Here is a 16,664-nt window from a genome sequence, read left to right as displayed (position 1 = left end):
ACCAGCTGAGCCACAAGGGAAGCCCCAAGAAATGGAAGGTTAGCATTCTTCATTCCAGACAAGACCCTCCAAGGCCGGACTAAAGGAGTGCGGGCCCTGCAGACACTGACTTACATGTTCATCTCATAGATGAAGGAACAGCACCTAAAACAACTTAAACCTATTTAACTTCTAAGTAAATTAAGAGGTCTTTAATTTGATAAAGGGGATTCATAAAAACGTGTAGCAAATATGTACATTTTAGTAAATAAAGCTATGGTGAATGAGGCAGTGTGGTACCGACATTGGGACAGACAAATATTTTAATGGAACAAAACCTAGGAATTGATCTGTGTATAAAACGTGGCATAACAAGTTATCAGGGAAATAATGAACCAGTTAACAAATGGGACCGCAACAGCTGGTTACTTAATATGGTAAAATTTCAGAGGCATTCCTATTAAAAACAGTAACTAAAAAAGGAAATCCGAAGGGTGAACTCTATGGTATATGAATTATATCTCAATGAAGCTATTAAGAAGTCTGCTATCAGTGCTTTTCTGAACTTTGTTCTGGCATAAAACTAAAATAATGAGAGGAAAAGTAAAGGAGAGGCAAAAGAATCAGAAAGGAACACTATATATACAGACTGTGATAATCTACACAGAAAAATCTAAGATAATCTATACAAATTAGAATAAAGTTCTCCATGGCTGGTGGATACCAGATCAGTCACAAATATTGATGTTTCTATACACCAGTTATGACCAATTAGGGAATATTATAGGAAAAAATTCATTTTCAATAGAAGTAAAATGAATATGTGCATAGGAATAAACAATATGATATGTAAGACCTTTATGGAAAAAATTACTGAAGGACATAAAAAAGAGATAACCCTAATACATCATATTCAAGGATGGGAACATCCAGGACTATAAAAATGCATATTGCCCCCAGTTTAACCTGTGAGTTTAATACAATTTCAATAAAAATCCCAATCAGGTGTATGTCTGTGTAATCTGACAGTTGCTGGCAAAAGTCCATTAACTGGAGAGCAAAAGCCAAGAATAACAAGGAAATGTTAAGAAAAACAAGCCAGGGAGATCTGTGTTAGCAGTAATTAAGTAATTAAGACTGTGCCATGTGGCAAAGAAACAGACACATAAACCAGGGAACACAACGGAAACTCAGTTAGACCCATGTTTAAAACATAGCCGTGATGGCATGAAAAATCAAAGGGGGATGAACCTGTTCATCTGTTATTTTATAATTGGTTATATACACACACACACACACATATATATGAATATAGATTAAATAATGCATCAAATAAATTCAAGATGAATTAAACATCTAAATGTGGAAAAGCAAAACTTAAAATCTAGGAAAAACAATTTGGAACAGCTACTGTCTTTTAAGAGTTGGGAAAGAGAGACATCCCTGGTGGCTCAGTGGTAAAGACTCTGCCAGGGTTTGATCCCCACTTGGGGCAGATCCTGCGGACATGCCGAGAAGCAGCTCAGTCTGTGCTCTAGAGCCCGGGAACCGCAGACACCGAGTCTATGCACTGCAGCTGCCGAAGCCCTTGGGCCCCGGGGCCTGTGCCCCGCAACGAGAAGCCGCTGCGAGGAGCTGGAGCACCGCAGCCGGACGGTAGCCCCTGCTCACTGCAGCAAGAGAGGAGGCTGTGCAGCCACAAAGACCCAGCACAGCACAACCAGGGCACCACTCCCAAAGGCAGCCCAAGCATCTGCTTCAAGGAGAATTCAGGAGGCAGTGTACCTGTTTTTATTGTCCAAAGCCTCACTCTTCATTAGACTGAATGGTAGAATGCTTTAAAAAAGCACAACTGGGGATTTTAAGTTCCCCTTTTCATCTTTATTTCCTCAGGGAGAAAAAAAATCCTGGTGGTTGACATTGCGAAGGCAAGGCCTCACGAGTTAGGTAGGAGGATCTATATATATATATCTCTGTGATCAACAGCCCTGCTTCCTCGCCTCCTTAGCTGCTAGAGACAGGCTGCTGCTTCCAGATGTGGGAAGGGTGGTGCATGTGAGCAAACTCCTGGTGCACAGCAAGGGGCTCCAAATCATTTGCCCAACAGGCTTCTTCTATGGATGATCTCTCAGGTTTGTTAGAAGCAGCTCTGGAAATCCGGATCAGTAAACTGCAAAAGAGAGTCCCTTATGAACAGCAGCCGGACACCAAGGCTGGCCTTGGACACGTGGCAAGCAGCCCTCCTCAAGCCTGTGCTGAACGGTGTCTCACCCCACCCTCAGTCAAAGGTAAGGATACTGACACTCTTGAAAATGCACTTACCCACCCATGATCAGATGCTCAGAGCCTCCTGGAGCCACAGCTCAAATCTGTAGCCAAAATCCATCTTTGTTCTGCTAGGCCAGAGGTTACAAACCAAACGCCTGTGTCTCTACATGGCCCCTAAACATACATCTAGAAATACAACTTTCTTGTTTCTCCTCAAAAATTTCTGAAGATCTGGCAACAGCTGGCCAGAACAACAACAACAACAAAATGGCTCTTTGGACAAGTAGCTTTCCAGTTTACTCCATTTACTTTTTAAAGGTTTCCAATTCCTGGATATATTTGGGCTTACAACCTTTGCACCATAATTTACATGCCATCCTTTATTTTAGAACAGAATTTCCCCAAAGTACATGCAATCAAAACAGTAACTCTCATTGGCCCTCATCTTTGATGAGAGAGGCAGAGAACTGGGAGGCACGATCTGCCTGTGTTGGCACAGGTGACCGAACCCTGGAGTCGGTGGAGACTCCTGCTCCCTCACTCCAAAGCCTAGTTCTATGGCTGCCAGCTGTTTTTCTCAGCCCGGCAGTCACTGAGGTGCTGGGCTGGGAGGACAGTCACAGTACCACTGGGGAAAGGACAGAAAGTATGGCGTGAAAACACCAACTGAAGTGGCACTCAGTTTAGCCGCTCAGTCGTGTCTGACTCTTTGCGACCCCATGAATGCAGCATGCCAGGCCTCCCTGTCCATCACCAACTCCCAGACTTCACTCAAACTCATGTGCATCGAGGCAGTGATGCCATCCAGCCATCTCATCCTCTCATCCCCTTCTCCTCCTGCCCCCAATCCCTCCCAGCATCAGGGTCTTTTCCAATGAGTCAACTCTTCGCATGAGGTGGCCAAAGTACTGGAGTTTCAGCTTTAGCATCAGTCCTTCCAGTGAACACCCAGGACTGATCTCCTTTAGGATGGACCGGTTGGATCTCCTTGCAGTCCAAGGGACTCTCAAGAGTCTTCTCCAACACCACAGTTCAAAAGCATCAATTCTTCAGTGCTCAGCTTTCTTCACAGTCCAACTCTCACATCCATACATGACCACTGGAAAAACCATAGCCTTGACTAGACGGACCTTTGTTGGCAAAGTAATGTCTCTGCTTTTGAATATGCTATCTAGGTTGGTCATAACTTTCCTTCCAAGGAGTAAGCGTTTTTTAATTTCATGGCTGCAGTCACCACCTGCAGTGATTTTGGAGCCCCCCAAAATAAAGTCTGACACTGGAGGTCAAAATAGTCCACAACGGGCAGTGATAAAAAAGGAAGCTGGTGAAGTCTTACAGGGGAGGGACAGGGAACGCACATTGAGAAGAACTCTTTGCTTTCTCTCAATTAACTGAATCAAATTCAATGAAAACAGGGCAAACTGGGTTGAGTGTGTGTCTATTGCTGGGCAAAGCTTGGGCTGCCCACAGTTTAATTCTCGGTGACTTCCTGAGAGGGTGCACATAAAGGTCTGTTGCTGAGCTGCAGAAAGATGCTGGGAACGGGCTCTGTGATCCTGCTCTGTTGTCAGCTTGGTCTCACCACCCAGGGGCCCGCAGTGCCTCTCCCCATGGAGACACTGCCGGGTTTCAATGCGCTTTTCATTCTTTTGGCTGCCTGAGCAAACAGCCATCACTGTTTCCATTGTGAGCTCTTCTCATGGAGCCAAGCCCAGGTTCAGGGAACATGTGTTTGAGACCAACATTTGGCAGCCTGGGTCCTCACTTGGAGCGACTTTCTGCCTTTGCCTTTTTCCTATTGATACAGTTCCTGAATTTGGAGACTGAAGAGCAGTGTTGAACACACTTAGTTCTAGAAGCTAATTCCTCATCCTGCTAGCTCACTGGGACAAGGAACAAAAAATCTACATGCCAATCTAGAGCCGGGGTTGTTCTTCAGTGGCCAAGTTGTGTCCGATTCTTTGTGACCCCATGGACTGCAGCACCCCAGGCCTCCCTGTCCCTTACCATCTGCCGGAGTTTGCCCAAGTTCATTGAATTGGAGATGCCATCTAATCCCCTCATCCTCTGTCACTCTCTTCTCCTTCTGCCTTCAATCTTTCCCAGCATCAGGGTCTTTTTTGCATCAGGTGGCCAAAGTATTGGGGTTTCAGCTTCAGCATCAGTCGTTTCAGTGAGTATTCAGGGCTGATTTTCTTTAGGATTGATTGGTTGGATCTCCTTGCAGTCCAAGGGACTCTCTAGAGTCTTCTCCAGTACCACAGTTTGAAAGCATCAATTCTTTGGTGCTCCGCCTTCTTTATGGTCCAATAGTCACATCCGTACATGACTACTGGAAGAACCATAGCCCTAACTATATGGATCTTTGTCAGAAAAGTGATGTCTTTGCTTTTTAATACATCGTTATTACATTGTATTACAGTGTTATTACAGTGCTTGGGTTACTGAGACAAAATTATTTCCATTCCTCTCGTTACCAACATGACTGAGGCCATACATATCTCACAGTGTCAATGAGTTAAGTTTCTTGGAGAAAATTTCTCTGTGCATTATCTGCCCAATTAAGAATTTTTATGAGAAATCTCATCTCAATGTTGAAAAAACTGAACATCTTAACCTTGGGGCCTCATTTTCTAGATCAGGTGACAGGTTAAAATTCAGAGATTAAATGCTTTCTCTGCATCCACATAGGAAGTAGAGACAGAATTGGTACTAGGACATAATTATTAACACTTCAATATCTAAACCAAAGTTTATTCTACTATGCCAAGTCATGGATAACGACTAGGTTTTTTTTTTTTTAACATTTTTATATTGAAATATGATTCCATGTAATAAAAAGAATAAAATGCACAGATCTTAAGTGTACAGCTTAACACATTTTGACAAATGTTTACATCCATGTCATCAACTCTCCGGTTGAAACATGGAATGTATCCATCATTCTATAAGTTGCCTTGGGTCTTTTTCTCCTCAACCCCCTTCTTCCATCTTCCCGCACTTAGCAATGACCCCTGCTGTGACTTCCATCCACTTTGATTAGTTTTGGGGCCCTGGTTTCAAGAAATAAAAAATGAATGCATGTGAATTTGCCTGCAGCCCTGAAAAGTCTCTCTACAGAATTTTCCTCCCCATCTTGGACCACAAGTACTGCTTAAGATTTGTTTTGGATCCATCTGGACATTCTTCCAGAAAGTCGTAGCCCCAGTACAGACATATTTAGGTTTAAATGGATTCACGTTTAGAAGTGGAGGCTAGCTATTAAATATGATTCTTCAAGATGTGGCATAAAAGGAGCTCTTCCTGCTGGAAAATCAAGTTTTATTCTCCAAAATACGTGCCTCCTTGGCTCTCTGCGTATCCTACCGTTCCTTCAGAGTAGCTGCCTTTGTTCCAGTGGAAAGAATTGCCTGAGCCCTTGAAAGCGAGCACATGCGCATTAGCTCTCTGCTTAGAAGCTGTTTCCCAGTTTCCAGAACCTGCTGCTTCAGGGGACTCCTCTTGACAGCTCCCTTGACTGCCCCAGATATCATCACAGGAGGATGTGGCCGTTAGAAACCTAACATGTCCTAAGCTATCTGACTCGCCAGCAAGGGACGTGGGTCTCGGAAACTGGAAAACTTCGGGTAAAGCTTGCTCAGAACGTTGCCTGAAAGCCACAAAATGTTGCCTGGGTCCAGGTGGAGGGAGCCTTCCACCAGCCACGGAGGCGACCGGACTGGCAGGCCCTGCCTCTCCCCCGCGGGGCGCCGCAGCCAGCTCGGGTCATTTTCTCCACATCGGCTGGCTCCCTAGACAATGAGCTAATGCTTGGCACGGAAAAACTCCAGAAAACGAGGCATTTAACCGCACACTTTAAGGCAGAAATGACTACATGGAATATATATGCAAAATTATTTAAATCAAGCCAACTTTTTAAAACTCTAAAGAAAAAGAGAATAAAAATTATGCACATATAGTCACCCACTCCTGAACACAGAACAAAGAGAAAGCCATGCTGAAAATGTAATCTACCCTGAAAGAGCCAGATTTCAGGAGACATTTTGTGAGCAAAGAGAAAATTCTGTGGAATTAGCTGCCGAAAGCATGCCAAGTCCCTCTTCCCTATATAATGTCACTTCTGAGTATATTGTGGTATTTCTACAGTTTAAAACGACTTTTTTTTTTTCATTTTTGAAAATTTACTTTAGGGACTTCCCTGGTGGTTCAGTGGTGAAGATTCTGTACTGCCAGTGCAGGGGGTGCAGGTTCGACCTCTGGTCGGAGACCTAAGATCTCATATGCCATGTAGCACAGCCAACAATTTAAAAAATAATAATAATAAAATAAAGTTTACTCTAAAAAATAGTTACTATATTAACATGGTTGAAAATTTTAAAAATAATCGAACATGAAATGTATTCAGAGAAGAGTCTCCTTCCTGCTCTCAGGCCCTAGCAATTCTCTTTCCTTCCCTCAGGTCTGTGTTAGTGGTTTCCCATGTGTCTATTCAGAGACAGTTTAGCAAAACATAGATATATACCGTTCATCCTTTTTTACAGAAATGGAATGTTACAATGCTGTCCTACATTTTGCTTTTTCATTTGCACTTGTATTTAAAACAGAACTTTGAAGACGGATTTAAAGAAAGAAAACGTTTGTGTTCATTTACACTTTGACACAGTGAATCCCACCTCTAAGAAATCTACCCAAAAGATACACTGGCAAAAATACAAAATATTCTATTCATAGAGTATTTCAAAAGGAAAGAATTTGAAATGTTTATTACCAACTAAAAAAGTTATGACTAACCTAGACAGCATATTAAAAAACAGAGACATTACTTTGCCAACAAAGGTCCATCTAGTCAAAGCTATGGTTTTTCCAGTAGTCATGTATGGATGTGAGAGTTGGACTGTGAAGAAAGCTGAGCACTGAAGAATTGATGCTTTTGAACTGTGGTGTTGGAGAAGACTCTTGAGAGTCCCTTGGACTGCAAGGAGATCCAACTGGTCCCTCCTAAAGGAGATCAGTCCCGAATATTCATTCGAAGGACTGATGCTGAAGCTGAAACTCCAATACTTTGGCCACCTGATGCGAAGAACTGACTCATCTGAAAAGACCCTGATGCTGGAAAAGACTGAAGGCAGGAGAAGGGGACGACAGAGGATGAGATGGTTGGATGGCATCACCAACTCAATGGACATGAGTTTGAGTAAACTCTGGGAATTTTTGATGGACAGGGAGGCTTGGTGTCCATGGGGTTGCAAAGAGTCGGACACAACTTAGTGACTGAATTGAACTGATCACCAACTAAAAAAATGGTTACTACTGGGGGCAGAAACAGAAGTCAAGGGACAAAGATGGAAGACCTTTCTGAATGTACCTTTTTTTTTTTAAATTGTTTGAAATTTTACATAACTTTTTTTTTTGTAAAAAATTCCCCTAGAAATTGAAAGGGAAATGAAACAAAATTAACTGTGTATAGATGTGGAACAGTAACTAGAGAGGAACTGTTTCCAGTGACTTTGACATACTCACAATCTGGGAGTTCCCTGGTGGTCCAGTGGTTAGGATTTGGGGCTTTCACTGCTGTGGCCCAGGTTCAATCCCTGGTTGCGGAACTGAGATCTCACACGCCTCTGGGCGCCTCCAAAAACAAAACCAGAAAAACACCTATAATCCCTAGTTCAGGTTCCTCAACCTCAGCAATACTGACATTTTGGGCGGGATACAGTTCTTTGTTGTGGGGGGTTGTCCTGTGTATCATAGGGTGTCAGCACCCAAGGCTCAGGTGAGCCTCCCTGGTTGGCAGTGATACTTCACACATACGGTCAGACATCACTGCCCCCCCCAGCATTGTGCTGTGTGAGTGCCCCAGGAGAATGTTCTGAAATGCAGGAGGAGGGGGCAGGCCATGCCAGGAGGAGCCACACGTGGAAGCACCAGGGTGGGTCAGGAGTCACTGGGGGTGAGGAGGAAATGTGGGCAAGAGCCATCAGTGTGAAGAGACTGGCAAGGGCCGGGCTGGGAAAGTGGGCTTGGGACTGGCTAGCTCCAGGAGGGGCAGGCTCTCCAGGGTGAGTGAGGCAAAGATGTCATGCCAGAGACACCAGGAGCGTCGGCGCAGCAAGGACCACCAGAAGCTTGTGCAGACCCTCTTCCCCATGCGCCTTCTCTTTGCTGACTTGCACTGTAACAGATGGTAACTCTGAGGACAATAGCTTTTCTGAGTTCTGTGAGTCTGTCTACTGTCTCAATCTGAGGGTGGTCTTGGGGACCTCAAGACACAGCTGCTAAAACCATTCTGTGAAAGGGGGAGGGTGAGGGGTTGGATCAGTCTGGTACCACTGAAATCTCTGACCAGTTACTGAAAGTGGGACAGCCTGATGTCACGTTCCCATAGGTTAATATAATGTAACAGAAGTATGCAGAATCTCCTGGAAAGAACTGAACTTGGCTGTAATCAAGCCTCTCCATGTAACCACAGATTTATAGGAAATAGGAGGGGGAGAGGAACCGGTTATCAACCCTGGAGGAAATAAGCAGCCAAATCCTGGATGGGAGAGAGTCTACCAGACAAATGACCCATCTGTCAAGGACATAAAAAGGAGAGTGAACTGCTAGAGATTTAGTGACTCAAAAGATACATCAACCCAAGGCACTGTGCGGAGGTTGTTTGGATTCTAATTTGAACAAATCAGTAGTCAAAAGACATTTTTGAGACAATAGGGGAAACTAAACACAGCCTGCATAATAGATATTAAAGAATGATTGTTAATTTTATTGGGAGGAATAGGATAGCTAGAATTCAGTTTAAAATGTTCTAAGAAAAACTAAGTTGGAGGGGAGTGGGGAAAAGATCAGATAACAACAGCATAAAGCTGATGGGTGTTTGGTCTGGTTGATGCATACATGGAGGTCCACTGTGCTTTTCTATTTTTGAGTCTATTTAAAAATTTCTATAAGAAGTTTCTTTTTAAAAGGTAGTTAAAAATTGGAAGTAGTTATCAGTAAAAACACACGATCTAAATGTATGAAGTTTGAGAACCTGCCAATATTGCAGAGATGTGATTTTAAGGCACAGGTGAGATTCTTAACTTGGGTTTTTAAGAGATTAAAGCAAAACATAGGGAATGGGCTGTCTACGCTCTCCTTTTGTCTCTTGACAAAACAGGCAGAGTCCAAAGTGAAGACGCCTCTGGTCTCTAGCTTTCAGGGTTTCCTAGACTCTGTTCTGAAGTCTAAATTGATGGGTGTTTTTTTCACATTCTGTACACATGTAACAAACACCATAAATTTTAGGAAAGAAAAGACACTAATTCCTTACATTCTCATATAAATCTTTATCTTTGAAAATGGATCTCATGAGAGTGATGCATAATCTTCTGTGGATAAGAAGAGCTTCTGCCAGTCGAGGTGTCTTAACTGCTCTCATATCATAGGATTTGGGGTCAGGTCAGGCAAAGGGTTGATTAAATCAGCATGTGGGAAGTCTGGCCTTTGGTAGTGAGGTTCTTGTCTTTGCTCCCACCTAAAAGGATTCCTCATAGAAAAAGGTTCAAAGATAACTCAATATGAGAAAGTTATGGGGGAGTCCAGTAGCTAGGACTTGACAATTTCACTGCCATGGTTTGGGTTCAATCCCTGATTGGGGAAGTAGGATTCCACAGGCCACACGGTACCTGCCATGCCCCGCACCCCCCCACCAAAAGCTACAGTGATAAAAAGGCAAAAAAAAGAAAAAAAGAAACCTTATGTATTATTTCTACAATAAAAAAAATATTAAGAACATATGTTCACATGCAAACCTGTACATGAATGTTTACAGCAGCAATATTCACAATAGCCAAAAAGTGGAAATAACCTAAAAGTCCATCAGTTGATGATTACATAACAAAATGTGGTATATCCATAGAACTGAATGTAATTTTTATCCCATAAACAGTACTGAATGATGTTACCAATTACAACATTATGAGTCTTACAACATCATGTTAAATGAAAGAAGCCAGTCACAAAAGACCACATATTGTATGATTTCATTTATATAAAAAGTTCAGAATAGGCAAATCCATAGAGACACAACATAGATTGCTGCTTGCCCTGGGGTTAGTGGGGGTGTTGAGAGGATATGAAGAGCGGCTGCGAATGGGCACTGTACTGGATCAGATAGCACCCCCCATTCCCAATTTAGAACAAAACTGTTCTAAAATCGATTGTGGTGACTGTGCACATCTTTGTGGGTATACTAAAAACCACTAAACTGTACATTTTAAATGGATGAATTTTTGTATGTGAATTACATCTCAATAAAGCTGTTATTAAAAATATTTAAAGCTACAAAGAAATACTGAAGAACGAATAAGGTCCTTGAGTAATCCCAACACAAAGAACTTCCACTTTCAGTCAGTATATTAGAGTGTGAAGAGGTTGAGAGTTAAATACTGCTGCTGCTGCTAAGTCACTTCGGTTGTGTCCGACTCTGTGCGACTCCATAGACGGTAGCCCACCAAGCTCCCCCGTCCCTGGGATTCTCCAGGCAAGAACACTGGAGTGGGTTGCCATTTCCTTCTCCAATGCATGAAAGTGAAAAGTGAAAGTGAAGTCGCTCAGTCATGTCCAACTCTTCGCAACCCCATGGACTGCAGCCTACCAGGCTCCTCCGTCCATGAGATTTTCCAGGCAAGAGTACTGGAGTGGGGTGCCATCGCCTTCTCCGAGTTAAATACTAGATGTTAGGAAAAACAGGCCTGGTTTCTAGGTGTGCTGCTGAGTTGCTATAGGGACTTTTGTTTGGCCTTTTAGACAGAACTCTTTCCAATGAAAGTCACAGAAAACAGAGTCAAAGGGGCTTACTCAAAATAACAAGAGCAATTTATCTCACATCGTTGGAAGTCCAGAGTGAGCACTAGTTTCAGGCACTCAGACAAGGTCATGAGAACCTTCATCCTCTGGGCTGTTTCCTTCATCACCTTGTTCTCCAGCTGGCTGTCTCTGTGCAGTGGGCAAAGGCAGCCCCAGGCAGTCCCGGGTTACCTGGTGCTCACAGCTCCCAATATGAGAAGAGAGGGAATCTTTCCCGATTGCTCTGGTATTAGTTCCAGGACTGTTCAGGGTTGGCTCACACTGCTGGAGTCAATGAGGAAAGTTCGCTTCACTTGAGTCTCAGGGATAAAGCAAAAAAGGGTGGTTCTTCAAAGGAAGCAAGGCTGGGTACACAAAATACATGTCCATTATGACAGGTGAAGCTCTAAAGTTTGCAGAGATTCAAACATCATCTCAGCCCAATACTTGCTGAATCAATGAGGAACACACAAAATGGAGCTACTGCAGAGTACTTCTACAGCATCACATTCCAAATTCTTATTCTTAGAGAAGCAATAAAATGCAGGACACACACCAAGGTCATTAGCAAGATGCTGTTTTAGCAGAGAGCTACTTCAATCAAGTACTGTTATTGTTCAGTTGCCAAGTAGTGTCCGACTCTTTGCAATCCCATGGATTGCAGCTCCCCAGGCCTCCCTGTCCTCACCATTTCTCAGAATTTGCCCAAGTTCATGTCCATTGAATTGGTGATGCCATCGGACCACCTCATCCTGTTGCCCTCTTCCCCTTCTACCTTCAATCTTTCCCAGCATCAGGGTCTTTTCTAATGAGTCATTTCTTTGCATCAGGTGGCCATTGGAGCTTTGACCTCAGCATCAGTCCTTCCGATGACTATTCAGGATTTACAATGGACTGGTTTGATCTCTTTGCTGTCCAAGGGCTCTCAAGAGTCTTCTCCAGCATCACAGTTTGAAAGCATAGTTCAATCAAGTATAGTTTGTTTCATGTCCAAAATTCCATCCATCTGACATAGAAGAGATCTATCGCTCTGGTAGACGGCAGTCTTTTTTCCTGATGAGCCACAAGAAAATCTAAGGCCTGTTCAGCATGTAGGAAGACAGTAGTCCAGGATGAATAAATGGAAAACACCCATTGCTCACTTAAACTGGTGATAATCAGGGGGATTTCTGATCCAGGATCCGAACGCCTGCTTCCGGAGCGCACTCCAGGCCTCCTGGTAAGTGGATGCAGCCTCCTTGTACTCTTGGTACGTCGCTAGCTTCTGCGCCCTAATGCACACACCACCAAGCACACACGTTCTCAATGGAAAGCTCACCACTGTGGCCAGAAAGACACCTCAGCAACTGGCCGGACAGATTTATTAGGAGAGACTTAGGAACAGAAGGATTCTGTCATGCTGCCCTACAGTGACTCTTAGCGCCTTTGTAGGAAATTCACTAGAAAACAACATGGGATTAAAATAGGTAAAAATAAACAGAATACTAGTCTTTTTTTTTTTTTCTTTTCTTTTCTTTTTTCGGTCCTGGTGGAATCAGATAAAAAAGAATAACTGTATCTACTACTTGGTTTAAAGTTTTCTACATGGCTATAATCTTCACTGGTAGGATCGAGCCGTTAGACACTTCTCAAGTGCATTTTCCCAAAGTACTTTTCATCTTAGTCATATTCTCCTGTGTAATGGAAGCCAACACCCGTTCCCAATTCCTTCAGTGTCTCACTGCTGAAGAATGGCTAATGTGCTGAGCAATGTCTGTAACACTTACACCCAGATAAAAAGATTTTCTTGAGACAAAGATTCTTTCCTTTGATCAAACTTGAATCAGGCTTCTCAAAGTCCTCTTCTTGACCCAGCCTCGACCTTGAACTATGACCTTGTCATCTCATAGCTGAAGAAACTGAAACTCGCAGCTCACTGAGTCAGGTTTTACCCTGCTTCTACTCTTGTGCTTTGCAAAGATCTTAGGAGACCCCAGTTGTTTCTTCACTCACTACAGCACAGAGCCGAGTTGCTAATTGTAGCAGACACTGATTCTAGTTCTTGGATAAATTTCCCATAGCTTTGTGGTGGTTAATGGATGGGAGGTACATGCATGACAACATTAAACTTTACCTGAGCCCTCAGTTCCTAAAACAAGCAATGGTTAAGAAACCTCCCTCCTATATTTCTGTGTGTGGGAAATGGTAGACTGGAAAGAATCACCTTTCTTCATGACTTAGACTCATGGATGCCTCCCTGGTTTACCTGTGACAAGGCCAGACACAGACCCTCCAAACACCTGTTTTTTTGTCTCTTAATGATTAGCTGAACTGTTTGTACCCACTGACAAAATCTCATCAAAATGCCTGATAATTTGACCAAATATTAATTACCAGTTATGCTTCTCTTCTTCCTGCAGACCCCCGAACTCAGAGCCACTCTTTCTGAGCCAGCGTAGGCAGGTGTACTAGCCCTTTCTTTTAACAGCCCCTCCTGAGGACTGACACCTCCTGCTCAGTGGTCCCATCACACTACCTGCTCACCTCACTCCCTCATTTCCAGCTCTAACTTTGCTTAAACAAAACTTCTCCTTTGCACCTGCTCTTAGAGAGGCTTACAGACCTCTTGCTACGGCATTAGTCCTTCCCCACCTGCTGAAACAGGCCCTGTCTCTTACTGCAACAAAGCCTTCAAATGAAGTCTCTCCTTACCTAAGTCCAGATTTGTTTTTAAGTCATAGAATGTATAGCAACCCACCCAGTTCCAATCTTGTTGATTTTTCCAGATAAGAAACAAGCAAACTGACCATGGATGGCTGGAGGGCATCGATACCAACTGCAGGATACATGATGCTGAAAACAGGCAGCAGCCTCTTCATATGGAGTGTCTAGCTACTCCCTGGCTTCCCCACTGTTGTATAAAGAAGAATTTGGCTGGTCTTTGTTGCCAGTTCCTGGGAGGGAACCTCTCAACTTTCAGAACTTCCTTGATGATAGGAGTGTCTTTGTTCTTAATGGTGGACCCCTTGGATCTCAACTTTTTGCTTAATGAGGTGACTCATGGTGGGCCCTAGGTAGTTTCAGGATGGGCTGGCTGTGGCTGAAAGATCAGCCATGAGATTAGAAAGTTGGGGCCCTGAGTCATCTGATATCTGACATCCTGGGGTGGGGAGGGGAGAAGGTGGAGATTGAGTTCAATCACATCGTTCCTGGTCAGTGACAGACAGTGATATGCTGGGCGGGTGATGCATCCTGGGGACACAGAAGTAGCAGAATGGATACCTTTGCAGACCTTGCCCTATGTGTCCTTTCTTTTATCTGGTCCTTATTTGTGTCTTTTACAATAAAAGGCATTCAAAGTATGGTGCTTTCCAGAGTTCTGTGAGTTTTCCTGGTGAATTATTGCACCTGAGGGGGTAGTCACAACCTGAGTGGCTTTGGGGCCCCCTAGAATGCGGCTGGTGTTACGAAGTGAGGTCAGTTAGTGGGCACTGTGCCCTTACCCAGTGAGATTTGGCCTAACTCTTGTTAGCATCTGAATTCCACCCACCCACCTGCTCATGAAGTGGTTTTATAGTCTCTACATTCCTGTTTGGAAACTAATTTAAGTCCTCGAGCTTTAGTTCACAACCACTGATTGAACAAAAGAAAAAGAGAATAATATTCCCAACAGAAGACACTGACGCCTCCAGGCTCGCGTTCTCACAGTGCTCTCCATCTGGAGCTGGACTGAAGGAGGGCCTGCGACGGGCAAGCCCCAATTCTACCCGCAGGCTCTGTGACTCTGACCCACCAACCATGCATCCATCACATCTCAGATCACACACGTCTGCAGCTGCGGCTCTGGGGACTGAAGAGCATGTGGTCAGTACTAAGTACTCACTGGCCTACTGAAACACCACTCCTGCCAAAACTTCCAGCCATTCATAAATATGAAAAATGTAGGTCAAAGGCATCACCTGAGTGAGTCTGGCCACTTGTCCTCTGAAATACTGCTTAGCAGCTTCTGGAATGATCTAAAGAGCTCTACTTTGCTGATTCGGGATCTGTTTGAAAAAAGACCAAGAGGATTTATTAAGTGTTTAGTATGCACCAGGCCACCATCAAAGATACACGGCTTCACATGGTATCTTTCTAGGTCTGAATGTCCTGAGCCCCTGTTTTCACCAATGCTTGGCAAGAAAAATCCAGACCTGAGAGTCTGATTAGGTTGAAACACAAAAATGATTCTCATTTCATAAACATTATCAGCAGTGAAATCATCAAGGTGACAGGCTGAAACGGGCTAAAGGCAGAGGGAATTACTAAATTCTGCCCCCAAGGATACCCATCAGCTGTTATTTGGCTACCATCTTTCAAGGGAGCTGGCCCCTTGGGTAACACTGCTTACAAGACATTGAAAGGTTTGTTTCAGAGACTTGAGTGTTGCTCCCTATATGAACTGTGGTTATAAAGTCTATTCAGCCCAGGCATTGGAGGAAGAATCTCTAGATTGCTCCTATGGGGGTTACAGTCCTTGGGAGGTGAATCCTTCAGTTCTGAATCAAGCTTCATGATGGTCATAGTTTGAAGTAGTGAAGGAAGTCAGTGTGAATTCCTTACCAGTTACTTGGGTCTTCTTGGTTTTGCTCATTTGTAACAGCTGGGGCTGAGAGTGTATGTGCCTCATTCCTTTCCCTCATATACACAATTCATGGGCTGACTTAGAAGCTGGGAAGTGTTGTGTGTGCCAACAGGGTATAGTCTTATTTCACATACCATATCCGTCTCCATCCTTGAAAATCGTACCATCAGCTGAGACACAGAGGCCATCGCTGGCATATATGAAACAGGGAACTGTACAGTCTGCTGAAAAGCTCCCTTGCCTGGCTGGGACCTAGCCTACTGGAGACATCACTGCTTAAAGGGGAATATGAGTCCCCACACGCCACTCTCTCTGGGCCTTATCTGTGTTAGAGTGGCTGCCGGCATTCAGGAACATAAGGCTGCTTTGTTTGTTTGTTTGCTTTTTGTTTTTGGCTGTGCTGCACAGCTTGTGGAGCAGTTCCCAGACCAAGGATTGAACCCAGGCCCACAGCAGTGAAGTGAAGTGAAAGTCGCTCAGTTGTGTCTGACTCTTTGCAACCCCATGGACTATACAGTCCGTGGAATTCTCCAGGCCAGAATACTGGAGTGGGTAGCCTTTCCCTTCTCCAGGGGATCTTCCCAATCCAGGGACTGAACCCAGGTCTCCCGCATTGCAGGTGGATTCTTTACCAGCTGAGCCACAAGGGAAGCCAGAGTCCTAATCACTGGACTTCTAGGGAAGTAGGCTGCTTTAACAGGAAAAAAAATAAAAAAATAAAAAACCACAACCAAAAAACTAATGGATCTCATTTACAGACCAAAGGAGAAAAGTACTTTGAGGAAAATATGTACAGAAAATGCATTTGTTATAATTCAACATCCATTGAGTGATATAAAACCTTTTAGCAAACCAGGACTAGGGAAAGACAGTATTTAAATTCATAAAGTGTATCTATAAAAATCCTACAGCTGATACATGTTCTTAAAATCAAGAATGACAGAGGGATACTTGCTATCACTGCTTTTATCCAACGTTATACAGAAGG

The 16,664-nt window shown here is 43.7% G+C and overlaps 1 protein-coding gene across 5 annotated transcripts in view; it reads right to left on the bottom strand.

Moving 5' to 3' along the window:
- The window catches only part of ADAT1 (adenosine deaminase tRNA specific 1), a 42,654-nt gene that overhangs the window by 3,409 nt on the left and 22,581 nt on the right, over positions 1–16,664 (bottom strand). For 3 of the 5 annotated variants that reach the window (XM_040253500.1, XM_040253501.1, XM_040253499.1), the window contains 2 exons: positions 15,012–15,098; positions 8,889–12,344 (listed from right to left, as the gene is read on the bottom strand). In XM_040253500.1, coding sequence (XP_040109434.1) covers positions 12,212–12,344; positions 15,012–15,098 — 220 coding nt within the window. In that variant the 3' untranslated portion in view covers positions 8,889–12,211. Of the gene's footprint in view, positions 1–4,980; positions 12,345–15,011; positions 15,099–16,664 lie in introns of those variants that run through there. The other 2 variants (XR_005723356.1, XM_040253502.1) reach the window with 2 other exon arrangements.

This window comes from Oryx dammah, unplaced genomic scaffold (assembly GCF_014754425.2).
Source record: "Oryx dammah isolate SB20612 unplaced genomic scaffold, SCBI_Odam_1.1 HiC_scaffold_13, whole genome shotgun sequence".
Classification (NCBI taxonomy): domain Eukaryota; kingdom Metazoa; phylum Chordata; class Mammalia; order Artiodactyla; family Bovidae; genus Oryx; species Oryx dammah.
This window is presented reverse-complemented; position numbering and strand designations above follow the sequence as displayed.